Consider the following 27,983-nt stretch of genomic DNA (forward strand, 5'->3'; position numbering starts at 1 on the left):
TCATGTTCATTCTTGTATTCAAATTCCACATTCTATGGATGTTACCATATCCCATGACAGAAGGAACACAAAGGGTTACTTGAAATCTATAATTCCTTTCCCATCTCCACACTAATCCACTCGAGTTTGGCCTTGGTATTAAAGGAAAGATTCACCCATTTTGAATGTTATATTGTTTTTGGACATCTCTAAATGATGTTCTATCGATTCCCAGGGTTTTCATGTGTATCTAAGCTATTGCCGTTCAAGCATGCAGAAATATAGCCAGTATGATGAGTTGTGCATTATATGATGCAAAATGTATCACACTGGCTGTGACAATTAGCTTTTTTAAAGTTGTATATCTTGAAAACCTGATTGCTGACATGCAGAACGTTTTGGGACTGTGTCAACAGTGGACTACTGAAACAAATACCAAAATATACGTTTTTGAGTGGATTATCCCTTTAAGGTTACTTAAAACCAGACCCATTTTTCCTGTTCTCTGTGTGTATTCAAGTGTTCCAGTCTGTCGGTCAAGATAGCTCACCTTTCAGAGATATAAAGTAACTAGAAAGTCAACATGTGAGGTAGTTTTGGATGCTGGTGGTAGGGGGTGGAGATGACAGCTTGCAGACCCATTGTGCAGGTCAGTACTGGCTGCTCACAATACTTGTGAATTGTCATCCTTAACTGTTTCCATCCATAGTAGTAACTCACATGAATCGACGAAGCAGGAAGCATACGCAAGGAGAAAATGACGTCACCCATGCAACCCATCACATGCCTGTTAGGCCTCACAGAAAAGCATCACTATGGTAACCGTGGTCCCTCAGACATGGCCATGGCCTGCATTCCAAATGGCACTCTATTCCAAAGTCGACTGCTTTTGACCAGGGCTCTGGCCAAAAGTAGTGCACTATATAAGGCTTAGAGTGTCATTTCCGACGCAGCCCATTGTGCACCTGTCGAGGGTTTGGGTGAGCATGTTTAAACTTCACAAAAGACAGGTTTCCCTCCCCTTCCCTGTCCATCCACCCTGCAGTAAGGAGCAGCAGAGAACCAATAAGATGATGTCAGTGTGGGAGCAGCGCACCAACCAGCTGCGTCAAAACAACTTGAGGGCCAGCTCAGAGGCTCTGTTCAACGAGCTGGACCCAGAGGAACGCCTGCGTGTCTCCTCCGCCCTCCGCCTGCGCCCCGATATGAAGACCCACAACGACCGCCCTCTAGTGGTGGAGCCAGGCAATGGGGACAAACCACGACCCCCCAAGGAGGACAGAGATGGAGCAGACCCCCAGCAAGAGGGAGGAGACCCCTACGGCCCACAACTCCGCAAGCACCACCGTCACCGGGAGAGGAATGGGGAGAACGGGGAGAGCAGGCATCACACCCACCACAGCCGCAGTAGGGACCACTACCACCCAGACGGGCCCCGGCCCAAAGAAGGAAAGGTGGAGAGGAGCCATAGTCGAGAGGGGGGCCAGGGCCACAGGCACCATCACCAGGCTGGATCCCCGGAAGAAGGGGTGAACGGAGGGGGGGAGGAGAGGGAGCACCGCCACCACCACTCCCACAGACAGCCCCGAGAGGGGAACGGGGCCCTGGCTAACGGGGCCAGAGTGGAGAGGAAGGGCCGGGGTCACAAGGAGGGGAACGGAGAGGGGAACGGAGAGAGGAGGAGATACCGCTCCCGCATGGTCAGGGCCCAGTCAACTCTGGATGGAGAGGAGTGCAGAGAGAATGGAAAGAGAGATGGAGACTGGGACCAGGGACACAGGTGAGTGACCAGCGCATTCTCAATGTGCTTTAGTGTCCTCTTTTTACTATTGTCATGTTGTCACCACAGAGCTTCACTGGACGCTCAAGGGGAGAGCCTGGCCACCAGCCCTGTGCAGCCTCCTGCAGGTCTGCAGGCCGGAGAGAAGCAAGAGGATGCAGACAACCAGAAGAACAGCCACAGAGCCAGCCAGGCAGGCCTCAACAGCAACACTGTCCACATCCCTGTCACCATCACCGCCCCGCCCAGAGAGACTACCATCATACCCAGTCAGTACCCCAGTCAGTATCCCAATCTGTACCCCAGTCAGTACCCGTCAGTATCCCCGTCAGTATCCCCGTCAGTACCCGTCAGTACCCATCAGTACCCGTCAGTATCCCCGTCAGTATCCCAATCTGTACCCCAGTCAGTACCCGTCAGTACCCGTCAGTACCCCAGTCAGTATCCCAATCTGTACCCCAGTCAGTACCCCAGTCAGTATCCCAATCTGTACCCCAGTCAGTACCCGTCAGTATCCCCGTCAGTATTCCTGTCAGTACCCGTCAGTATCCCCGTCAGTACCCGTCAGTACCCCCGTCAGTATTCCTGTCAGTACCCGTCAGTACCCGTCAGTACCCCCGTCAGTACCCGTCAGTATCCCCATCAGTATCGTCAGTATCCCCGTCAGTATCGCCATCAGTACCCGTCAGTACCCCCGTCAGTAACCCCGTCAGTATCCCCGTCAGTACCCCCGTCAGTATCCCCGTCAGTACCCCCGTCAGTACCCGTCAGTACCCCCGTCAGTACCCCCATCAGTAATACAGTCAGTACCCGTCAGTACCCCCGTCAGTACCCCCATCAGTACCCGTCAGTACCCCCGTCAGTATCCCCGTCAGTACCCCCGTCAGTACCCCCATCAGTAATACAGTCAGTACCCGTCAGTATCCCCGTCAGTACCCCCGTCAGTATCCCCGTCAGTACCCCCATCAGTACCCCCGTCAGTATCCCCATCAGTAATACAGTCAGTATCCCAGTCAGTATCCCCATCAGTAATACAGTCAGTACCCGTCAGTATCCCCGTCAGTATCCCCATCAGTAATACAGTCAGTATCCCAGTCAGTATCCCCGTCAGTAATACAGTCAGTATCCCAGTCAGTATCCCCATCAGTAATACAGTCAGTATCCCCGTCAGTATCCCCATCAGTAATACAGTCAGTATCCCAGTCAGTATCCCCATCAGTAATACAGTCAGTATCCCCGTCAGTATCCCCGTCAGTAATACAGTCAGTATCCCAGTCAGTATCCCCGTCAGTAATACAGTCAGTATCCCAGTCAGTATCCCCATCAGTAATACAGTCAGTATCCCAGTCAGTATCCCCATCAGTAATACAGTCAGTATCCCAGTCAGTATCCCCATCAGTAATACAGTCAGTATCCCAGTCAGTATCCCCATCAGTAATACAGTCAGTATCCCAGTCAGTATCCCCATCAGTAATACAGTCAGTATCCCAGTCAGTATCCCCATCAGTAATACAGTCAGTATCCCCGTCAGTATCCCCATCAGTAATACAGTCAGTATCCCAGTCAGTATCCCCATCAGTAATACAGTCAGTATCCCCGTCAGTATCCCCGTCAGTAATACAGTCAGTATCCCAGTCAGTATCCCCGTCAGTAATACAGTCAGTATCCCAGTCAGTATCCCCATCAGTAATACAGTCAGTATCCCAGTCAGTATCCCCATCAGTAATACAGTCAGTACCCGTCAGTATCCCCGTCAGTATCGCCATCAGTACCCGTCAGTATCCCCGTCAGTATCCCCGTCAGTATCCCCGTCAGTATCGCCATCAGTACCCGTCAGTATAAGAGTCAGTATCCCCGTCAGTATCGCCATCAGTACCCGTCAGTATCCCAGTCAGTATCCCCGTCAGTATCCCCGTCAGTATCGCCATCAGTACCCCCCCGTCAGTATCCCCGTCAGTATCGCCATCAGTACCCGTCAGTATCCCCGTCAGTATCCCCGTCAGTATCCCCGTCAGTATCGCCATCAGTACCCGTCAGTATCCCCGTCAGTATCCCCGTCAGTATCGCCATCAGTACCCGTCAGTATCCCCGTCAGTATCCCCGTCAGTATCGCCATCAGTACCCGTCAGTATCCCAGTCAGTATCCCCGTCAGTATCCCAGTCAGTATCCCCGTCAGTATCCCCGTCAGTACCCCCGTCAGTATCCCAGTCAGTATCCCCGTCAGTATCCCCTCAGTACCCCCACCAGTATCCCAGTCACTACCTCAGTTTGTACCCCAGTCTGTACCCCAGTCAGTATCCCCGTCAGTTCCTCTCAGTACCCCCACCAGTATCCCAGTCACTACCTCAGTTTGTACCCCAGTCTGTACCCCAGTCAGTATCCCCGTCAGTTCCTCTCAGTACCCCCACCAGTATCCCAGTCACTACCTCAGTTTGTACCCCAGTCTGTACCCCAGTCAGTATCCCAGTCAGTATCCCCGTCAGTTCCTCTCAGTACCCCCACCAGTATCCCAGTCACTACCTCAGTTTGTACCCCAGTCTGTACCCCAGTCTGTACCCCAGTCAGTATCCCCGTCAGTATCCCCTCAGTACCCCCACCAGTATCCCAGTCACTACCTCAGTTTGTACCCCAGTCTGTACCCCAGTCAGTACCTCAGCCTGTACCTCATTCAGTACCCCCAACAGTACCCCGTCAGTATTCCAGTCTGTACCTCAGTCAGTACCCCCAACAGTACCCCGTTAGTATTCCAGTCAGTACCTCAGTCAGTACCCCCAACAGTACCCCGTTAGTATTCCAGTCAGTACCTCAGTCTTTACCTCAGTCAGTACCCCCAACAGTACCCCGTCAGTATTCCAGTCTGTGCCCCAGTCAGTATCCCCGTCAGTATCCCAGTCAGTATCCCCGTCAGTATCCCCGTCAGTACCCCCGTCTGTATCCCAGTCAGTATCCCAGTCACTACCTCAGTCACTACCTCAGTTTGTACCCCAGTCTGTACCCCAGTCAGTATCCCCGTCAGTTCCTCTCAGTACCCCCACCAGTATCCCAGTCACTACCTCAGTTTGTACCCCAGTCTGTACCCCAGTCTGTACCCCCGTCAGTTCCTCTCAGTACCCCCACCAGTATCCCAGTCACTACCTCAGTTTGTACCCCAGTCTGTACCCCAGTCAGTATCCCAGTCAGTTCCTCAGTCGGTAACCCCGTCAGTACCCCGTCAGTACCCTGTCAGTACCCCGCCAGTATTCCAGTCTGTACCTCAGTCAGTATCCCCATCAGTACTCCAGTCAGTACCTCAGTCAGTACCCTGTCAGTACCTCAGTCTGTACCTCATTCAGTACACCCAACAGTACCACGTTAGTATTCCGGGCAGTACCTCAGTCTGTACCTCATTCAGTACCCCCAACAGTACCCCGTTAGTATTCCAGTCTGTACCTCAGTCAGTACCTCAGTCTGTACCTCAGTCAGTACCCCCATCAGTACCCCATCAGTATTCCAGTCAGTACCTCAGCCTGTACCTCATTCAGTACCCCCAACAGTACCCCGTCAGTATTCCAGTCAGTACCTCAGTCTGTACCTCAGTCAGTACACCCAACAGTACCCCGTTAGTATTCCAGTCTGTACCTCAGTCAGTACCCCCAACAGCACCCCGCCAGTATTCCAGTCTGTACCTCCGTCAGTACCCCCAACAGTACCCCGTTAGTATTCCAGTCTGTACCTCAGTCAGTACACCCAACAGTACCCCGTTAGTATTCCAGTCTGTACCTCAGTCAGTACCCCCAACAGTACCCCGTTAGTATTCCAGTCTGTACCTCAGCCTGTACCTCATTCAGTACCCCCAACAGTACCCCGTCAGTATTCCAGTCTGTACCCCCGTCAGTACCCCCAACAGTACCCCGTTAGTATTCCAGTCAGTACCTCAGTCAGTACCCCCAACAGTACCCCGTTAGTATTCCAGTCAGTACCTCAGTCTGTACCTCAGTCAGTACCCCCAACAGTACCCCGTCAGTATTCCAGTCTGTGCCCCAGTCAGTATCCCCGTCAGTATCCCAGTCAGTATCCCCGTCAGTATCCCCGTCAGTACCCCCGTCTGTATCCCAGTCAGTATCCCAGTCACTACCTCAGTCACTACCTCAGTCTGTACCCCAGTCAGTATCCCCGTCAGTATCCTCTCAGTACCCCCACCAGTATCCCAGTCACTACCTCAGTTTGTACCCCAGTCTGTACCCCAGTCTGTACCCCCGTCAGTTCCTCTCAGTACCCCCACCAGTATCCCAGTCACTACCTCAGTTTGTACCCCAGTCTGTACCCCAGTCAGTATCCCCGTCAGTATCCCCTCAGTACCCCCACCAGTATCCCAGTCACTACCTCAGTTTGTACCCCAGTCTGTACCCCAGTCAGTATCCCCGTCAGTTCCTCTCAGTACCCCCACCAGTATCCCAGTCACTACCTCAGTCACTACCTCAGTTTGTACCCCAGTCTGTACCCCAGTCAGTATCCCCGTCAGTTCCTCTCAGTACCCCCACCAGTATCCCAGTCACTACCTCAGTTTGTACCCCAGTCTGTACCCCAGTCAGTATCCCCATCAGTATCCCCTCAGTACCCCCACCAGTATCCCAGTCACTACCTCAGTTTGTACCCCAGTCTGTACCCCAGTCTGTACCCCAGTCAGTATCCCCGTCAGTATCCCCTCAGTACCCCCACCAGTATCCCAGTCACTACCTCAGTTTGTACCCCAGTCTGTACCCCAGTCAGTACCCCCGTCAGTATCCCCTCAGTACCCCCACCAGTATCCCAGTCACTACCTCAGTTTGTACCCCAGTCTGTACCCCAGTCAGTATCCCCGTCAGTTCCCATCCCAGTCAGTCAGTTTGTACCCCAGTCTGTACCCCAGTCTGTACCCCAGTCAGTATCCCCGTCAGTATCCCCTCAGTACCCCCACCAGTATCCCAGTCACTACCTCAGTTTGTACCCCAGTCTGTACCCCAGTCAGTATCCCCGTCAGTTACCCTCAGTACCCCCACCAGTATCCCAGTCACTACCTCAGTTTGTACCCCAGTCTGTACCCCAGTCAGTATCCCCGTCAGTTCCTCTCAGTACCCCCACCAGTATCCCAGTCACTACCTCAGTTTGTACCCCAGTCTGTACCCCAGTCTGTACCCCAGTCAGTATCCCCGTCAGTTCCCAGTACCCCCACCAGTATCCCAGTCACTACCTCAGTTTGTACCCCAGTCTGTAGTCTGTACCCCAGTCAGTATCCCCGTCAGTATCCCCTCAGTACCCCCACCAGTATCCCAGTCACTAGTACCCCAGTCTGTACCCCAGTCTGTACCCCAGTCAGTATCCCCGTCAGTTCCTCTCAGTACCCCCACCAGTATCCCAGTCACTACCTCAGTTTGTACCCCAGTCTGTACCCCAGTCTGTACCCCTGTCAGTTCCTCTCAGTACCCCCACCAGTATCCCAGTCACTACCTCAGTTTGTACCCCAGTCAGTACCCCCGTCTGTATCCCAGTCAGTATCCCAGTCACTACCTCAGTCACTACCTCAGTTTGTACCCCAGTCAGTACCCCAGTCAGTACCCCAAGTTCCTCTCAGTACCCCACCAGTATCCCAGTCACTATTACCCCAGTCCCCCAGTCAGTATCCCCGTCAGTACCCCAGTACCCCCAACAGTATCCCAGTCAGTAGTCTGTACCCCAGTCTGTACCCCAGTCTGTACCCCAGTCAGTACCCCCACCAGTATCCCAGTCACTACCTCAGTCTGTACCCCAGTCTGTACCCCAGTCAGTACCCCGTCAGTTCCTCTCAGTACCCCCAGTCAGTATCCCAGTCACTACCTCAGTTTGTACCCCAGTCTGTACCCCAGTCTGTACCCCAGTCAGTCCCCCACCAGTATCCCAGTACTACCCAGTCAGTCTGTACCCTATCCCCGTCAGTTCCTCTCAGTACCCCCAGTACCTACCTCAGTCAGTACCTCCAGTCTGTACCCCAGTCAGTCCCCGTCCAGTACCTCAGTACCCCCACCAGTACCCCAGTCACTACCTCAGTCAGTACCTCAGTCTGTACCCCAGTCAGTATCCCCCATCAGTCAGTACCCCGTCAGTACCCCGTCAGTACCCTGTCAGTACCCCAGTCAGTACCTCCAGTCTGTACCTCAGTCAGTATCCCCATCAGTACTCCAGTCAGTACCAGTCAGTACCTCAGTCAGTACCTCAGTCTGTACCTCATTCAGTACACCCAACAGTACCACGTTAGTATTCCGGTCAGTACCTCAGTCTGTACCTCATTCAGTACCCCCAACAGTACCCGTTAGTATTCCCTGTACCTCAGTCAGTACCTCAGTCAGTACCTCCAGTCAGTACCTCAGTCAGTACCTCAGTCTCCCCAACAGTCCCCATTAGTATTCCAGTCAGTACCTCAGTCTGTACCTCAGTCAGTACCCCCAACAGTACCCCGTTAGTATTCCAGTCTGTACCTCAGTCTGTGCCTCAGTCAGTACCTCAGTCTGTACCTCATTCAGTACCCCCAACAGTACCCCGTTAGTATTCCAGTCAGTACCTCAGTCTGTACCTCAGTCAGTACCCCCAACAGTACCCCGTTAGTATTCCAGTCAGTACCTCAGTCAGTACACCCAACAGTACCCCGTCAGTATTCCAGTCTGTACCTCAGTCTGTGCCCCAGTCAGTACCTCAGTCAGTACCTCAGTCAGTACCTCAGTCAGTACCTCAGTCTGTACCTCAGTCAGTACCCCCAACAGTACCCCGTCAGTATTCCAGTCTGTGCCCCAGTCAGTACCCCATCCAGTACCTCAGTCAGTACCTCAGTCAGTACCTCAGTCAGTACCTCAGTCAGTACCTCAGTCAGTACCTCAGTCAGTACCTCAGTCAGTACCTCACTGTGTTATGGTCCTGTCAGGCATGGGCTGCAGGGGAAACACTTAAGTCAATCTCTCTCTCTCTCTCTCTCTCTCTCTCTGATAGTGAATAACATAGACTGTGAGAGCCTCCCCCTGAACGAGGAGAAGAAGAACTTAGAGGAGGATGAGGAGGAGCTGAAGAACGGCCCCAAGCACATTCTACCCTACAGCTCCATGTTTGTGTTCGGGCAGACCAACCCGTAAGTCAGGGCCAGAGACATCGAACCTGCTGGCTCTAATTTATCTTGCCCATATGTGTGCAGTATAACAGTATAACAGTGATAGTTCTACCTATAAAGGCAGTAAGACATTTTCTGCATTACTGTATTGAGTCCAACTCAGTGTTCTGTTAGCGTTTTGGGAGGGTATGTTGAGTGAACTCAGCGATATGCTTTGCTGTTCAGCGTGCGTCGGCTGTGCCACTACGTGGTGAACCTGCGTTACTTTGAGATGTGTATCCTGTCGGTCATCACCATGAGCAGCATAGCCCTGGCTGCTGAAGACCCTGTGCAGGCCAATGCACCGCGCAATAACGTGAGTAACGCACGCACGCACGCACGCACACACACACACACACACACACACACACACACACACACACACACACACACACACACACACACACACACACACACACACACACACACACACGGGGCTGCTGGATTTTTGGGTCCTTTACAAGTACAGAGGCCTGAGGGGCAGTCCCTACTAGCGCTACAGGAATTTGGACTTAAATTGTGCCTCCAAATCTCACAACACCCTCTGGTCCTCATTCCGACTGACTGACTAACTGACTGAGTAGCTGATTCATTAGGCCTGATTGAGCTGACAGAAGCTTCTAGAATCTCTGTTAATATCACCTGACAGTTAGACTGTGTGAGAGTGCACAGTATTTCTGCAAAGTAGTTTTGAGTTCATTTGGGTCTTCAAAAAGACAGGCTTAACTTATTAGCATTCTCGTGAAGGGCTCAGCTGGAATAAACATGAGCTGAGTGCTGCTAAGGCTATCGCCTGCTTTTTTGATTTTGATTTATTAGGATTCACATTAGTCGTTGCCACTGGCGACAGCCAGTCTTACAGGGGTCTGACATGTAACGGAAAAAGACATTACAGAACAAATATTTTACAGTTGACATACATTTCAAAACAGGAACATGTAGTGTGTCTGCGTCTATCAGCTCCACATACGTGCCACAGTACATACACAACAAGCAGGACACATGGGGGAGCGGTGTTGTGCCGTGAGGTCTTGCTTTATTTTTGTTTTCTGAAAGCAGGTTTGCTGTTCACTTTTGTTTCTTGGGGGTAAAGAAGATGTGTGACTTCTGACAGGTGGTTCAGTCTCACCACCATATGTCCTCTTGCAGGTGCTCAAATACCTGGACTACGTCTTCACGGGAGTGTTCACCTTTGAGATGGTGATTAAGGTGAGAGGTCAATGTCATGCCGGGGAACGTGTTGCCAATGGACATTGGACAGTTTCCTCAGTTTGAATAAAACACACAGAGGTGCATCTCTTAGGTTGCAGCTCAAAATAACTGCACTGCAACGCTGCCTCAAGTTGGAAGGGAGATATCTGGTTCCTTTCTAAGTACTACATCCAATAGCAGGGCTCTTTACTGGAGTGGTAACGTTCATGCCTTGGACACATACTGTTTCAGAGGGTGAGATTGCAAACTGTACTAGTAGTTTAATGTGAATCGTCTTCCCCGTATATTTGATCGTCTGCAACTCTGTGTGTAGATGATAGACCTGGGACTACTCCTCCATCCTGGTTCTTACTTCCGCGACCTGTGGAACATCCTGGACTTTATCGTGGTCAGTGGAGCTCTGGTGGCGTTCGCCTGCTCGTAAGTACACACTTTGACGTACTGCATGTTCCCCTGGCAGCGTAGAAGGGCTTAAAGTGGCAATCTGTGATTCCGAAAAACAACAACATCCATCACCTCACCGTTTGTTTTTGTAAACAGCTGAGGGGCGGGGGATGGAGAAATGTAACCTCTCTCAAATTCGAAGATCGGAAACATGGATGCGAGGACTGTTTTAAAACTATACAGTGGTTGTTAACAATTAGATTGTTTACAAACAATCGAGTAAAACAAGTTGATATTGTGGATTATGGGTAAGACAGTTGAACAAAGCTCATGAGACAGGGTGGGTGGCGCAGTGGTTCAAGGTACTGCATCGTAGTGCTAGCTGTGCCACCAGAGACTCTGGGTTCGAGCCCAGGCAGCCGGCCACGACCGGGAGGCCCATGGGGCGGCGCACAATTGGCCCAGCATCGTCCGGGTTAGGGAGGGTTTGGCCAGCAGGGATATCCTTGTCTCATCGCGTACTAGAGAGTCCTGTGGCGGGCTGGGCGCAGTGCACGTTGACACGGTCGCCAGGTGTACGGTTGTTTCCTCCGACACATTGGTGCAGCTGGCTTCCGGGTTGGATGTGCGTTGTGTCAAGAAGTGCGGCTAGGTTGGGTTGTGTTTTGGAGGATGCATGGCTCTCGACCTTCGCCTCTCCCGAGTCCGTACGGGAGTTGCAGAGATGAGACAAGACTGTAACTACTACCAATTGGATACAATGAAATTGGGGAGAAAAAAGGGGTAATTTAAAAAAAAAAAATAATAACATTTAAAAAAGCTCATGAGACATTTATAAGTTATATTCTTCAAGAATTAATGGCTATATATCATTAATGTAAACGTCCAAAATGCATGGATCAATCCTGGTTTGCCCTTTTAAATTAATTTCTGTATTATTACTGTTTCAAGGCCTGTCTCAGCCAACAGCACCTCTCCCCTACAATGTGCCACCTCGACAGATTCCCCCCTCACAGTCACACACTGGCTCCCCCTGCTGGCGCACTTACAAATAAAATCAAAATATATTTGTCACATGCGCCAACTAAAAGTGTAGACCTTACCGTGAAATAATTACTTACAAGCCCGTGAAATGCTTACTTACAAACCAACAGTGCAGTTCAAAAAGAGTTAAGAAAATATTTACCAAATAAACTAAAGTAAAAAATTATAAAAGTAACAAAATAAAATAACAATAACGAGGCTTTATACAGGGGGTACCGGTACCGAGTCAGTGTGGAGGCTATATACAGGAGGTACCGGTACTGAGTCAATGTGGAGGCTATATACAGGGGGTACTGGTACCGAGTCAATGTGGAGGCTATATACAGGGGGTACTGGTACCGAGTCAATGTGGAGGCTATATAAGTCAGTGTGGAGGCTATATACAGGGGGTACTGGTACCGAGTCAATGTGGAGGCTATATACAGGGGGTACCGGTACCAAGTCAATGTGGAGGCTATATACAGGGGGTACTGGTACCGAGTCAATGTGGAGGCTATATACAGGGGGTACCTGTACAGTGTCAATGTGGAGGCTATATACAGGGGGTACTGGTACCGAGTCAATGTGGAGGCTATATACAGGGGGTACCGGTACCAAGTCAGTGTGCGGGGGTACAGGTTAGTTGAGGTAACTTGTACATGTAGGAAGGGGTGACGTGACTATGTATAGATATTAAACAGCGAGTAGCGGGGGGGGGGGGGGGGTTGTCAATGTAAATAGTCCGGTGGCCATTTGATTAACAAACATGCCTGTGTTAAACTCTCTCACTTAAGGCCCAAAAGATTCCCCCAAACATTCTCCAAAGCCAACCTCTCTGTACACCTCTCAGGGGCTCCAAACTCCATTGCCTGTGATTATTGTGTCTCTTCTCTTAGCCTATCATAACCCCCTCTCTGTGTACTAATACCGGGTTGATTTGAGCTATGAGCGTGAGGTTGATCTGGGGAGAGGGGCGCCGTGGGTTCCTCATAGTGCTAATGTACAGCTGTTCCTCTCTCCCTCCTTGGGGCACTGAGACGGCAAGTAACACACACACACACACACACACACACACACACACACACACACACACACGCACACACAAAGACAATATCGGAAGGTGAAAACCAGTCTTTTCTAGCAGGCCGACCAGCCATCTGCGTCTCTGGAGTAAAAGGAAATGGTGTTTTCTCTGTCAGCTCCTTCAGTTGTTTTACACCCAGTGGTGTCACGATGGGGTTTTACACCCAGTGGTGTCACGATGGGGCTAATGTTTAATAACCTCTGAAGTAGCAAATTGTACCACATCTGTATTGCTGTTGTTTTACTTCTCTATCCTTCTAGCCTCTTCTCTCTTTTTTTCCGGGCAGTAGCTTACTGTGTTTTGATGGGTTCCTCTGTGGTTTTCTGTGTCGCTGACTGTCTCTTTCCCCTTTCTTTCAAACTGTCCCTCTGTCTTTCTCTTTTGTTGGCTTGGATTGCTTTCAGGAGCTTCATGGGGTAATGCCATTGTGATTGCCTGCTTTCTTGCTTGTCCCTGTCTTGCGTGTCCCTTTGCCTGTTTTCTTGTCTGTCTGTCTTTCACTGCCTGTCCAGCGTATACTGTAGGTATGTAGCGTAGCATGACTGTAGCCAGCAGCCTCACTCTCATTGCTCAGTCCATTTGCTTAACCAGCCTATATATCTATAGATTCACATTCATTATGTTACTGTATATTGTTCTGTTTATTTGCATATGTTCATTGATTTACTCTCCCATTTAAATTTCACACGGTCTCGTCATTGAGAGGATATTTTTGCATGGAACAGTAGGTGCGTTTGAGATGTGTGTGCGTTCACTGTATGTGTGTGTGAATGGCTGTCTATATGCTCATACATCCATGTGTGTGTGTGTGTGTGTGTGTGTGTGTGTGTGTGTGTGTGTGTGTGTGTGTGTGTGTGTGTGTGTGTGTGTGTGGTAGTTGTTGTCCCATAATACTGGCTCAGTATGGTATGTATGTGTTTCTCTCCTGGTACTGTGGAATGCTGGGTAGCTGATAGGGAGGTTATCTGGATGATATACTTTCTCTCCCTAGCCTCCATCTCTGAGCTGCTCACTTCCCTGGCAGACAGAGGGATAGATGGCACTCTCAGATGTGTCTTTTGTCGAACGTCATGTCTTCTCTTCCTTGATGCCATCTCACTGGAAAATCTCCTGTCAGAAAAAATAAATAAATCCCAAATGGCACCCTATGCCCTATATAGTGCACTTATTTTGAAAAGGTCCCATATGGCTCTGGTCAAAGGTAGTGCACTATGTATGGTTTAATTTAGGACGCACCCTGGGTCTTCTTGTCAGAAACAGAAGATAGACAGCCATAACCCCCTACAGCTGTCTTTTTCAGATCAGTCTGAAGGTTTTGTCTTTTTTTTGCTCTTGACTTGAAGTGAATTAAATGCTTCCTTTTGCTTGTCATTATTTGTCTCTTACTGATGTGTTTCAATGTTCAGTATTAAGTCTTAAGGCTAACTAGCTCCAGCCACTATATCTCCTCCTCTCTTCAACAGCGTTATTAATACTGTCTTATAGTGGCCTAAAGTGTTTATTTTTCTTAGTGTTTCTGTATATTTCTGCTTTTTTCTTTGTCTTCATGAAGCAGCCATAATTTCTTCTGTGCTTTGTGGCTTTGTGACGTGTTTGTGTGTGTTCTGTTTATTACTGTTTCTCTTCATCAGATCGCAACAAAGCGTGGCCAGGTGGGGACCAACGCTCTCTCTTATTGACCCCTGACCCCAATAGCTTTCAGAAGACAATCACTAATCATATTACACCCCGACTCTTGTTGCCATTGTGTGCCGACATGATAAAGTAAAGAATGGTTATACAACGCCAACATACCCAAGAATTACAGTAAATCAAGTCAATGTTAACAAACGGTGCCAAGTCACATTTCACATACAAACATCCTTACCTCATCAGCATCATCATAAATAGCGAAATAATTAGTGAGAAGGGCTGATCAGGGAGGGTGAATTTTGTTTCCCCTTCTTGTTTGGCCTTGGGTGGAAACAACAGAAAGAACAGAAGGTTGGGAATAATACCCACTGAGAGGCAGATGATTGGAAGACAGATACCCCCATCCGTAAACAGGAACTGCTGTGCGCTCTCTTTTGGAAAGGGGCAGCTGAGAACCTCTGTAGTCACGGTGACCGAGGATAATCAGGGATGATCTGAGCTACTTTGATGTGAACACTCACACATCCATCCTTTCAGCCCACGGCTCTTCTGAACGCTATTGGGGTACGGTTCACTCGCCATCTAGACGTGTTGAGACCCTGGACTGATGCTAGCGGGGGTTGACTTACCAGATTGCATGCCAGGGTAACCAGGTCTTCAGAGCATGACTGTTGCATGCCAGTGTATTAAAGCTAAAGCTCCCATTGGATAAGAAAAAGTCAACACACCCAATCTCTGTGGAACCGTGCTTCTGTTTTTCTTCTCGTTACTGAGGTATGATGCATCCACGGAGTTCAACTAGACTAAGCCATTATGGCCTCGGTCCTCACTTGAGATATGTGCATGTGTAGCTGCAGCTGATCTGCCAATCTTCCCACTGATGTCAGTGTGTGATTTATTCAAAGGTGTGAGGTGTGTATGTATCTCAGGTCATGATTCCAAACTGTATAGTGGAATACCCCCCCCCCCACACACACACACACACTGCTGCATACATTTCTACTGAACAGTACATTTTAAATAGTGTGTAGAATGATTAGTACACAGTATGTAGTTGTAGTAAGTAGTGGTCTAGACAGATTTCAGACACGGCCAATGTATCGGTAGATTACTGTATTGACTCCACATTCACTGTCATTGACCAATGTCCTTCTGGCTCCTGAGGACTTTACGGTATATTGTCGCTGACAGGTTCTAAATCATTGCTGTTTAACCTGCCACTGTAGCAAGCACAGCTACAATGACTAGGACAGCTCCAATGACTAGAACAGCTCCAATGGCTAGGACAGCTCCAATGGCTAGGACAGCTCCAATGACTAGGACACCTCCAATGACTAGGACAGCTCCAATGGCTAGGACAGCTCTAATGACTAGGGCAGCTCCAATGGCTAGGACAGGTCCAATGACTAGGACAGCTCCAATGACTAGGACAGCTCCAATGACTAGGACAGCTCTAATGACTAGGACAGCTCCAATGGCTAGGACAGCTCTAATGACTAGGGCAGCTCCAATGGCTAGGACAGGTCCAATGACTAGGACAGCTCCAATGACTAGGACAGCTCCAATGACTAGGACAGCTCTAATGACTAGGACACCTCCAATGACTAGGACAGCTCCAATGGCTAGGACAGCTCTAATGACTAGGGCAGCTCCAATGGCTAGGACAGGTCCAATGACTAGGACAGCTCTAATGACTAGGACAGCTCCAATGACTAGTACAGCTCTAATGACTAGGACAGCTCCAATGACTAGGACACCTCCAATGACTAGGACAGCTCCAATGAATAGGACATCTCCAATGGCTAGGACAGCTCCAATGGCTAGGACAGCTCTAATGACTAGGACACCTCCAATGACTAGGACAGCTCCAATGACTAGGACAGCTCCAATGACTAGGACAGCTCCAATGGCTAGGACAGCTCCAATGACTAGGACAGCTCCAATGACTAGGACAGCTCCAATGGCTAGGACAGCTCCAATGACTAGGACAGCTCCAATGACTAGGACAGCTCCAATGACTAGGACAGCTCCAATGACTAGGACAGCTCCAATGACTAGGACAGCTCCAATGACTAGGACACTAGGACAGCTCCAATGACTAGGACAATGACTAGGACAGCTCCAATGACTAGGACAGCTCCTAGGACATCCAATGACTAGGACAGCTCCAATGACTAGGACAGCTCCAATGACTAGGACAGCTCCAATGACTAGGACAGCTCCTAGGACAGCTCCAATGACTAGGACAGCTCCAATGACTAGGACAGCTCCAATGACTAGGACAGACTCCAATGACAGCTCCAATGACTAGGACAGCTCCAATGACTAGGACAGCTCCAATGACTAGGACAGCTCCAATGAGGACAGCTCCAATGACTAGGACAGGACAGCTCCAATGGCTAGGACAGCTCCAATGACTAGGACTAGGACAGCCAATGGCTAACAGCTGACTAGGACTCCAATGGAGGACAGCTCCAATGACTAGGACAGCTCCAATGGCTAGGACAGCTCCAATGACTAGGACAGCTCCAATGACTAGGACAGCTCCAATGACTAGGACACCTCCAATGACTAGGACAGCTCTAACGACTAGGACAGCTCCAATGACTAGGACATCTCCAATGACTAGGACAGCTCCAATGACTAGAACAGCTCCAATGACTAGAACAGCTCCAATGACTAGGACAGCTCCAATGACTAGGACAGCTCCAACGACTAGGACAGCTCCAATGACTAGAACAGCTCCAATGACTAGGACAGCTCCAATGACTAGGACAGCTCCAATGACTAGGACAGCTCCAATGACTAGGACAGCTCCAATGACTAGGACAGCTCCAATGACTAGGACACCTCCAACTGCTAGGACAGCTCTAATGACTAGGACAGCTCCAATGACTAGGACAGCTCCAATGACTAGGACAGCTCTAATGACTAGGACAGCTCTAATGACTAGGACAGCTCTAATGACTAGGACAGCTCCAATGACTAGGACAGCTCTGGTTCCTGCAAAGAAGCGTGTCCCTGATCAGGACTTGTTTCTTTGTGTCTTTTTCTACATCGGTGTATGTCTGTGTTATTCCACAGAAATAGCAGTGGATGGTGGATCTTGGCACTTCGCCCTGTTATGTGATTGTTCCCTGTATAGAAACCCTTTGAATTGCTCGTGAAATGTGATTTACTGTCCTACCCTGTGTTGCTAGGTACAGTATGTTTCTGTAGAATTAGCCATTTACTCACATGCATGTATTTTACTAACTCTACTGTACTCTACTGTACTGTACTGTACTGTACTGTACTCTACTTTACTCTACTGTACTCTACTAACCATTGAGTATACCTCACTACAACCTGCAGGGATGGAAGGACATTTCGATACGTGTGCCTTAAAGAGAATGAGTGAAGAGAGAGATATTACTAAATATTGTGTGTGCGTGCATGTGTGTGCGTGTGTGTGTGTGTGTGTGCGTGCGTGTGCGCGCGTGTGTGTGTGTGCATGTGTGCGTGCGTGCGTGTGTGTGTGTGTGTGCGTGTGTGTGTGTGTGTGTGTGCGTGTGTGCGTGTGCGTGTGCGTGCGTGCGTGCGTGTGTGCGTGCGTGTGTGTGTGTGTGCGTGCGTGTGTGTGTGCGTGTGTGTGTGTGTGCGTGCGTGTGTGTGTGTGTGCGTGCGTGTGTGTCTGTGTGCGCTTGCTGTGTGTGCGACAGAACAGAAAGTAAGGCAGTGGTGAGAGCCACAGCAAAATGTTCCTCTTCGTTCACTAACTGTGGTCTTGCTCTGTGCAGAGGAACTAAAGGCAAGGACATCAACACCATCAAGTCCCTCAGGGTGCTGCGAGTCCTGAGGCCCCTGAAGACCATTAAACGACTGCCCAAGCTCAAGGTGACCACATCTGCCACCCGTCACCTCCTCTCTGACAGAGCAGAGAAGCAGCTTCCATGACCGGTTGACACGTTGCACACACCCACAAACACACACACGCTCACACAAACGCTGCAGCGGCAGACAGTGGGTTCCCAAACTTGCAGGTGATTGTATGAGAGATGAGTTAATGGGAGAGGATGGCGTGATGTCATGACTGATATCTCCAGTGTCTATCTTCATATACCAGTTTATCATCCCCCACCCGGCGACTGTTTTTATGTGACAAATGAGAAAAATGCAAATCCGTCTCACTCTCATCAGGACCCCGGGCTCCAGCTCTTATATTGTCTGAACCAGACTAGACCAAAGTAATTGATATGTGGAAAGGTAGTTGATCAGACAAAGGTCATGGATCGGACCAAAGACCGCAGCAAATCCTATGAATTGAATTGATTGGTGATTGAGATGATTGAGATTGATCAGTGTTGGCAGGGAGATAAGCCCACTACTCTCTAGCTCTGGTCCAGGGCTGAAGGCTCAGTGCTGAAGGCTCAGTGCTGAAGGCTCAGCATCAGCAAGCTGCACATAATGCCCTGACCAGAGCTAACCACTCACATACAGTTAGATACTTGGACAGTGACATTTGTGACAGGTTGGTGGAAATACCTTACGTTGCAGAGCAGCTCTGTGAGTTACGGTCTTATTCATCCCCCAGCTGACACATATTCATTGGGCAGATTGGATACCTGCCGTGACATCAAACCGCAAACCGAGTCATCAAACCGCAAACTGATCAACAGAGTGCTGTGAAGGGACTGTGTGAGTGTGTGTGTGTGTGTGTGTGTGTGTGTGTGTGTGTGTGTGTGTGTGTGTGTGTGTGTGTGTGTGTGTGTGTGTGTGTGTGTGTGTGTGTGTGTGTGTGTGTGTGTGTGTGTGTGTGTGTGTGTGTGTGTGTGTGTGTGTGTGTGTGTGTGGCCGGGTGTTTACATGCATGCCAATGTGAGTTTGAGTGATTGTGTGTGTTTGTCTTCCCCTTCAGGCCGTGTTTGACTGCGTGGTCAACTCCCTGAAGAACGTGCTCAACATCCTCATTGTCTACATGCTCTTCATGTTCATCTTTGCTGTGATCGCTGTGCAGCTGTTCAAGGGCAAGTTCTTCTACTGCACTGACGAGTCTAAAAGTCTGGAGAAGGACTGCAGGTACATTACAGACACTCTTACGGTCCATGGACGGGTATTGGATATGAACCCTTGCTAAAAACATACAGTACCAGTCAAAAGTTTGGACACAACTACTCATTCCAGGGGTTTTCTTGATTTGTACCATTTTCTACATTGTAGAATAATAGTGAAGACATCAAAACTATGAAATAACACATATGGAATCATGTAGTAGAAAGAAATTCAAGGCACGCCTGTTAATTGAAATGCATTCCAGGTGACTATCTCATGAAGCTGGTTGAGAGAATGACAAGCGTGTGCAAAGCTGTCATCAAGGCAAAGGGTGGCTACTTTGAAAAATCTCAACTATAAAATATATTTAGATTTGTTTAACACTTTTTTGGTTACTACACGATTCCATGTGTTATTTCATAGATTTGATGTCTTCACTGTTATTCTACAGTGTAGAAAATAGTAAAAAGAAAGACCAAACTTTTGACTGGTACTGTAGCTTCAGCAATTCACCTACAATATTCTAATACAATATTGTTCTCTCTCTCTCTCTCTCTCTCTCTCTCTTTCTTTCTCTCTCTCTCTCTTTCTCTCTCTCTCTCTCTCTCTCTCTCTCTCTCTCTCTCTCTCTCTGTCATTCATCAGGGGTAAGTTTCTGGACTATGACCGTGATGACGTGGCGGCCCAGGATCGTGAGTGGAGAAAGTACGAATTCCATTATGATAACGTGCTGTGGGCCTTCCTCACCCTCTTCACCGTCTCCACCGGGGAGGGCTGGCCAATGTGAGTAGCCCACGCCTCACACCAGCCAATAGGCTGCAGAGAGTGGCTCAGGCCAGCCAATTACTGGAAAGAACCCAGTCACATAATCACTGGCTAGCCAATCACCTTCACATCACCTACTCACATAACCACAGGGTATGCAGTCAGCTTCCCCGGCAGACGATAGGGTTTCAACCCCTATTGAACGTACAGAGTGTCCTTTACAAGACGAGCAGCCCATTTTACATCCAATTCAAAGGCCAAAGTGCCAATGACATGGGGGAAATAAACGCTCTCAGAGGGATGCTAGGTGGGGCGAGCTCCAGTGGGAGGTGTGTGTATATATGTGTGTATGTATGTGTATGTTTCTGATTGTGTGCATGCTTGCATTGAGTTAATGTTCAGGAGGGGACCGCGCTAGTAAGAGATACAGTATGTCCCTCATCATTACTCTGATTTATATGGCATGTAGAATCTTCACGGTGCTGGAGTGTGTTATGTGCTTTCCTCAGCGTGTCAGTCATTTTTCATCGCTCCCCCCCCCCCCCCCCTCTGTCGTTCTCTCGTTCTCTTTCCACATCATTAATCCCAAGTGATAATGCAGGGCTACATGGTATAAGTTATGTAAAATGACTTAACAAGCTGTTAGATCCTTAAATCAAAATGTCTCTATTCCCTGTAACCCAGTGACTAGGGCTTGAGAAAGGAATAGCACATCTCTTCACTGTAAACCCCATTACTCAAAACCTTTGTGGAAACCCGTTGCAGACAGCATATTGTTCTGACATTTCACATTCTTAAAATAAATAAAACAATATCAGAGTACAGATACAGACATTTTGTAACTCAATATGTTTGAGTTACATAAACATGTCACATAATCAATATTTTCAATCTGTTGCAACTCAATAAATATATATTCTAAACGTCATATGTTTTGGTGCAATAAGTGCGTTTCTTCATGTTGTTCATTACTACAAAGAAAGATCTTCTAAATGACCAAAATGTAAATGTACAGTTGCAAAGCATGCTGGGTATTATTTTAAAGAGCTCCTCCCCCAAACAAGACAATGTCACACCCGGTCAAAGCATGACTACGGGCGTTTCTAGAATTTTGTTGGTGTGAGTATGTTTCCCAATTGGAGGCAGCTGATGATCGTTGCCTCTAATTGGGGATCATACTTAGTGTGGTCCGTTTCCCACCTGCTTTGTGGGATATTGTTTGTGTTTTGTTTAGGGCAGTGTGCGCTACGGACGGCAGGTTCGTTTGTTCTTTGTTTATTTAAGTTTCACTGAAATAAAGTTTGTGGAACTTTACTCACGCTGCACTTTGGTCCACTCCTTTCAACAAACATGACAAAATCAATTTCAAATAAATGGAACTTTAAAATATATTTTTAAATATAATTTACTTGAAAAACATAATTAATGATAAAAACATTAATAATAATAATGTAAACAATGACTTAACTAACCTCTGCCTAAACAAAGTATACTTTATATGTGATATTACCTAAAAATAATTGAGTTGCTTGAACTCAAAACAAATTACTAAGAATTTTGAGCAAATGTACTTTTTTTATTGAAATACCTTATTTACATAAGTATTCAAACCCTTTGCTATGAGACTCAAAATTGAGCTCAGGTGCATACTGTTTCCATTGATCATCCTTGAGATGTTTCTAAAACTTGATTGGAGTACACCTGTGGTAAATTCAATCAGGCCTTCATGGTAAAGGAAGCCACTCCTCAGTAAAAGGCACAAGACAGCCCTCTTGGAGTTTGGCAAAAGTCACGTAAAGACTCTCAAACCATGAGAAACATGATTCTCTGCTCTGATGAAAGCTAGATTGAACTCTTTGGCCTGAACGCCAAGCATCATGTCTGGAGGAAACCTGGCACCATCCCTACGGTGAAGTACGGTGGTGGCAGCTTCATGCTGTGGGGATGTTTTTCAGCGGCAGGGACTGGGAGACTAGTCAGGATCGAGGGAAAGATGAACGGCGTAAAGTACAGAGAGATCCTCGATGAAAACCTGCTCCAGAGCATGCAGGACCTGACTGGGGCGAAGATTCACCTTCCAACAGGACAATGACCCTAAGCACACAGCCGAGACAATGCAGAAGTGACTTCGGGACAAGTCTCTGAATGTCGTTGAGTGGCCGATTGAAACTGATCGAACATCTCAGGAGAGACCTGAAAATAACTGTGCAGCAACGTTCCCCATCCAACCAGACAGAGCTTGAGAGGATCTGCAGAGAAGAATGGGAGAAACTCCCTGAATACAGGTGTGCCAAGCTTGTAGCATCCTACCCAAGGAGACTCAAGGCTGTAGTTGCTGACAAAGGTGCTTCAACAAAGTACTGAGTAAAGGGTCTGAATACTTATGTAAATGTGATATTTCAGTTTAGATTTTTTTTTTTAATTTAAAGATCAAAAATGCTTTGTCATTGTGGGATATTGTTTGTTGATTAATGAGTGAAAAAAAGGATTTAATCTGTTTTAGAATAAGGCTGTATCAAAATGTGTAAAAGGTCAAGGGGTACTAACACTTTCTGAAGGCACTGATAAGGATATGTGTTGTACAAGCAGGTTGTGAAATAAAATGGTGGACCTGGTGAACATTCTATTATTCCATGCTTTATAGTAATATCCCCTGGTGACAGATCAATATTGGTAAATGTATAGCATTTTATTTCACAACATGCTTGTACAACACATATCCTAATCAGTGCCTTCAGAAAGAATCTGTGCCTCAATTTAATATAAAGGACATTTAGAATGTGTGTCACTGGCCGACACACAAAACCCCATAATGTCAGAGTGGAATTATGTTTTTAGAATTTTTTACAAATTAATAAAATATTAGGGAATGTCTTGAGTCAGTAAGTGTTCAACCCTTTTGTTATGGCACGCCGAAATAAGTTGCATAATAGTGTTTAAGATGATTTTTGAATGACTACCTCATCTCTGTATCCCATATCCCACAGACACAATTATCTGTAAGATCCCTCGGTCGAGCAGTGAATTTCAAACACTGATTCAACCACAAAAGACCAAGGAGGTTTTCCGTTGCCTAAACAAAGAAGGGCACATAGAAATAAGCAGACATTGAATAGCATGGTGAAGTTGTTCATTCCACTATGGATGGTGGATCAATACACCCAGTCACTACAAGATACAGGCGTCCTTTCTTATCAGTTGCTGCAGAGGAAGGAAGGCCAATAGTGACTTTAAACAGTTTCATAGTCGAATGGCTGTATGGGTGAACACTGAGGATGGATCAACAACATTGTAGTTACTCCACAATACTAACCTAAATGACAGAGTGAAAAGAAGCAATCCTTAAATATGGGGAACAAATGGACTCAATCCATTTTGAATTCAGGTTGTAACACAGCAAAATGTGGAATAAGTCAAGGGTCATGAATACTTTCTGGCTGCCATCTGTAGGGACTATAACATGACTACTTTCTGAAGGGACTGTATGTGCCCTGTGTATTGGCCCTCCCTTGGCTGCCATCTGTATTGGCTATAACATGACTACTTTCTGAAGGCTGTATGTGCCCTCCCTTGGCTGCCATCTGTATTGGCTATAACATGACTACTGTATGTGCCCTCCCTTGGCTGCCATCTGTATTGGCTATAACATGACTACTTTCTGAAGGGACTGTATGTGCCCTCCCTTGGCTGCCATCTGTATTGGCTATAACATGACTACTTTCTGAAGGCCCTGTATGTGCCCTCCCTTGGCTGCCATCTGTATTGGCTATAACATGACTACTTTCTGAAGTCCCTGTATGTGCCCTCCCTTGGCTGCCATCTGTATTGGCTATAACATGACTACTTTCTGAAGGCCCTTATGTGCCCTCTGGCTGCCAATTGGCTATAACCTTTCTGAATGTGCCCTCCCTTGGCTGCCATCTGTATTGGCTATAACATGACTACTTTCTGAAGGGACTGTATGTGCCCTCCCTTGGCTGCCATCTGTATTGGCTCTAACAATTAAGCTAGTTAGGATAGAATAAACTGTAATGTCCTCCAGAGGGAAATTGTCTTAGACACCCAATATTGCTGTATACAAAAGCACTGTACATTACTTAACATATGCACAATAGTTGCATGTTTGTCTTCTTAGTTCAGTGCAATTGGCATTGTCTCATGTTTGTGTAGCCCCGGAGTGAAGTTTCCTCTAGATATGGTTCTAGGATCAGCCTCCCCTCTCCCAATCCTAATCCTAACCATTCGTGTGAAAAATGCGAAACTGACACAAGTTCAGCCACAAGGGCCACATTTTCATCTATAAATGCCTCTGTGTTTGCCTGTTTTCTCCAGGGTCCTAAAGCATTCTGTGGATGCCACCTATGAGGACCAGGGCCCCAGCCCAGGCTTCCGTATGGAGACCTCTATCTTCTATGTGGTCTACTTTGTGGTCTTTCCCTTCTTCTTCGTCAACATCTTTGTGGCTCTCATCATCATCACCTTCCAGGAACAGGGAGACAAGGCCATGTCAGAGTGTAGTCTGGAGAAGAACGAGGTACACACACACACACACACACACACACTCCTTCAAGGAGTAGGGAGTCGAGGCCATGTCAGAGTGTAGTCTGGAGAAGAACGAGGGACAGTATGCTGTCTGAACACAAGCAGTCGGCAGGTAGCCTAGTGTTTAGAGTGTTGGACTAGTAACCGAAAGGTTGCAAGTTCGAATCCCCGAGCTGACAAGGTACAAATCTGTCGTTCTACCCCTGAACAGGCAGTTAACCCACTGTTCCTAGGCCGTGATTGAAAATAAGAGTTTGTTCTTAACTGACTTGCCTAGTAAAATACATTTTAAAAAGTCACACACAGAGAGAGAAAGATACCACATACACACAAACACACACATGGAGAGAAAAACACACACAAACACTCAAACCTCGTTGCCTGGTACCCAAAAGGTACTTTTTGATTCAACTTGCACAGACAGTTATTAAAACAAGGCCAAGTCATTCCTGCCGCTCCTCTGTTAAAACTGGCCCAGTGTTGGATATCTCAGCACCAGTTACAGCACCTGTGGACTTTTTCAGCTCATTTCCTTGCTAGCCTGTTTTTTCCCTCAAAACACATCACACACAAAAGAACAGCAACACACATGTGAAGCAACCAGCCCAGTGTAGTCCATCCAGCTCTCTCTATTTCCTACATCATAGAGAGTTTCACTTAGTGTGTCTCAAGTGGCACCCGATTCCATTTATGGCGCACTACGAAGGGAAAAGGGTGCCATTTGGGACACAGGTTTTGTGCTTCAGGTTGGTAAACTACTGGCGAGTGATCAGAGAGACTGGTTTTGCTGCCTTGTGTGAAGATATTAAACACGTCTGGAAACTGTTGAGATGCATGCTAGCGCCTGTGGGACGTTAGTTTTGATGTTTTTCATTTGATTGTACCTTGGTCCTTACTAGGATTGCACAATTCCCAGAACTTTCAACAAATTCCCTAGTTTTCCCGAACTCCTGATTGAAAAATAAAAGAAACTGGATTTCTTCCAAGTTCCCAGAATTGTGTAGCCTTAGTTGTTACTTTATGTTTTGCTTTTTTTATATTAATAATCAGTGTTTGAACAATATCAGATCTGATTAGGGAGATGAGTGAGTTTCACAAACTTATACATACGATACTTCTAAGATAATCTTAAAATGTTTTTTTAATGTACTTTGTTCTCTCCCTCCCTCTATCCTGCCTCATCTCTCTTTGTCTCCCTCCGTCTCTCCCTCCCACCTCCAACACAGAGAGCTTGTATCGACTTTGCCATCAATGCCAAGCCTTTGACGCGCTACATGCCAGCTGACAAGCAGTCGTTTCAGTATAAGATGTGGAAGTTTGTGGTGTCGCCACCCTTTGAGTACTCCATCATGACCATGATCGCACTCAACACTGTGGTGCTGATGATGAAGGTCAGTGACGCCTCCCACACACCAGGGGGCGCTGATATTTAGTGGTTGTGAAATCGAATCCTCGATCTGTTGTGAGGGAAAATGTCTACCCTGAGCGGGATAACTTTTGGGAGAAGGTTTTGGAATGAGTAAGCAGTAGAATTTGGAAGGATACGTTAAACGTATCCATTGTTAATGTACAAGCTAGTTTTAGGAGCAGCTTCTCTGATGCTAATACCCTTAACTACATTGCTGATCCTGCTGGCTTAAGTCCAGGAGTTGACCTGTACAGGTCTGTCAGACTGAGGGACGGTGTTTTACACACCGAGTACAATGCACTGATGCATAGACAACATTCTTGTCTTTCTGCCCATTCATTCAGTTGGCTGTCTCAAACAAAGAACTGGGTAACACATCATGTACAGTGAATAATGGCGTCGGAGGGGATGGCTGCCGTTTTACAGTCTCCTAACGAACTGTGCTATTTTGTTTGTTTTTTCACCTGGTTTGGAACTCATTTTGTACATAATGTTGCTGCTACTCTCTCTTATGCCCCCAAAAAAGCTTCTGGACATCAGTACAGCGATTACTCACCTCGAAGTGGACGAAGATTCTTTCTTTACGGAGTCTGACACGAAGGATATACTGCTTTGTCGAGACCAGGCCCAAATCCCTGTCATGCGCTTGAAGAAAAGATGGAGAAAATAATACCTAATTTTAAGCTGTAGACCACACTACCTACAGTACCAAGAGAGTGCTCATCTATATTATTTGTAGCGATCTATTTACCACTACAAACTGATGCTAGCACTAAGACCGCACTCAACGAGCTGTATAAGGCCATAAGCAAACAAGAAAAACTGCACGTCCAGAAGCAGCGCTCCTAGTGGCCGGGGACATTATTGCAGGCAAACTTAAATCCATTTTACCTCATTTCTACCAGCATGTCACCTTTACTGGGGCCCCTCAGGTGTGCATGCTTAGTCCCCTCCTGTACTGCCTGTTCACTCACAACTGCGTGCCCAAGCACGACTCCAACACCATCATTAAGTTTGCTGACGACACATCAGTGGTAGGCCTGATCACCAACAACAATGAGACAGCCTATAGGGAGGAGGTCAGAGACCTGGCAGTGTGGTGCCATGAAAACAACCTCTCCCTCAATGTGAGAAAGACAAAGGAGCTGATCGTGGACTACAGGAAAAGGAGGGCCGAAACAGGCCCCAATTAACATTGACGGGGCTGAAGTGGAGGGGGTCAAGAGTTTCAAGTTCCTTGGTGTCCACATCACCAATGAACTATCATGATCCAAATACACCAAGACAGTTGTGAAGAGGGCACGACAACACCTTTCCCCCCTCAGGAGACTGAAAAGATTTGGCATAGATCCTCAAGCAGTTCTACAGCTGCACCATCGAGAGTATCCTGACTGGTTGCATCTTCGACCTAGTATGGCAACTGCTCGTCATTTGACCATAAGGTGCTCCAGAGGGTAGTGCGTACGGCCCAGTACATCACTGGGGCCAAGCAACCTGACATCCAGGATCTACAGTATATAATAGTCGCTGTCAGAAGAAGGCCCAAAAAATTGGCAAAGACTCGAGTCACCCAAGTCATAGAATGTTCTCTCCGCTACCGCACGGCAAGCAGTACCGGAGCAGTACCAAGTCTAGGACCAAAAGGCTCCTTAACAGCTTCTACCCACAAGCCTTAAGACTTCTGAACAATTTATCAAATGGCCACCCGGACATGTGTACTATAGGTGTGTGTGGGTGCGCGTGTGACAGATTGACAGAAAGATGAGGAAAGAGGGGAAGGATCACGTTCACAGGTATTGCAATGGAACAGTATGTCTGTAGGACATTGGAAATGGGCCCATTATCATTTCACTCATGTTCAGTGGCAGTGAAAGTTGACCTGTGACGTCTTCCTGACCTCTGCCCTCAGTTTCACGGTGCTCCGGAGCTGTACGAGGCCATGCTGAAGTACCTGAACATCGTGTTCACAGCTCTCTTCACACTGGAGTGCATTCTGAAGATCATCGCTTTTGG

General features: G+C 47.6%; 1 protein-coding gene across 1 annotated transcript in view; it reads left to right on the forward strand.

Moving 5' to 3' along the window:
* The window catches only part of cacna1bb (calcium channel, voltage-dependent, N type, alpha 1B subunit, b), a 244,990-nt gene that overhangs the window by 168,618 nt on the left and 48,389 nt on the right, over positions 1-27,983 (forward strand). The window contains exons 22-35 of the mRNA XM_064972460.1: positions 1,025-1,759; positions 1,829-2,028; positions 8,736-8,871; positions 9,076-9,205; positions 10,039-10,098; positions 10,415-10,521; positions 12,997-13,008; positions 14,224-14,244; positions 18,004-18,100; positions 19,122-19,282; positions 19,901-20,038; positions 24,353-24,554; positions 25,789-25,953; positions 27,880-27,983. The exon at positions 27,880-27,983 is cut by the window's right edge and continues 7 nt beyond it. Of these exons, the coding sequence (XP_064828532.1) occupies positions 1,025-1,759; positions 1,829-2,028; positions 8,736-8,871; positions 9,076-9,205; positions 10,039-10,098; positions 10,415-10,521; positions 12,997-13,008; positions 14,224-14,244; positions 18,004-18,100; positions 19,122-19,282; positions 19,901-20,038; positions 24,353-24,554; positions 25,789-25,953; positions 27,880-27,983 (2,268 nt within the window). The remainder of the gene's footprint in view (positions 1-1,024; positions 1,760-1,828; positions 2,029-8,735; positions 8,872-9,075; positions 9,206-10,038; positions 10,099-10,414; positions 10,522-12,996; positions 13,009-14,223; positions 14,245-18,003; positions 18,101-19,121; positions 19,283-19,900; positions 20,039-24,352; positions 24,555-25,788; positions 25,954-27,879) is intronic.

The sequence above is a fragment of the Oncorhynchus masou genome, chromosome 8 (assembly GCF_036934945.1).
Source record: "Oncorhynchus masou masou isolate Uvic2021 chromosome 8, UVic_Omas_1.1, whole genome shotgun sequence".
NCBI classification, from domain to species: Eukaryota; Metazoa; Chordata; class Actinopteri; order Salmoniformes; family Salmonidae; genus Oncorhynchus; species Oncorhynchus masou.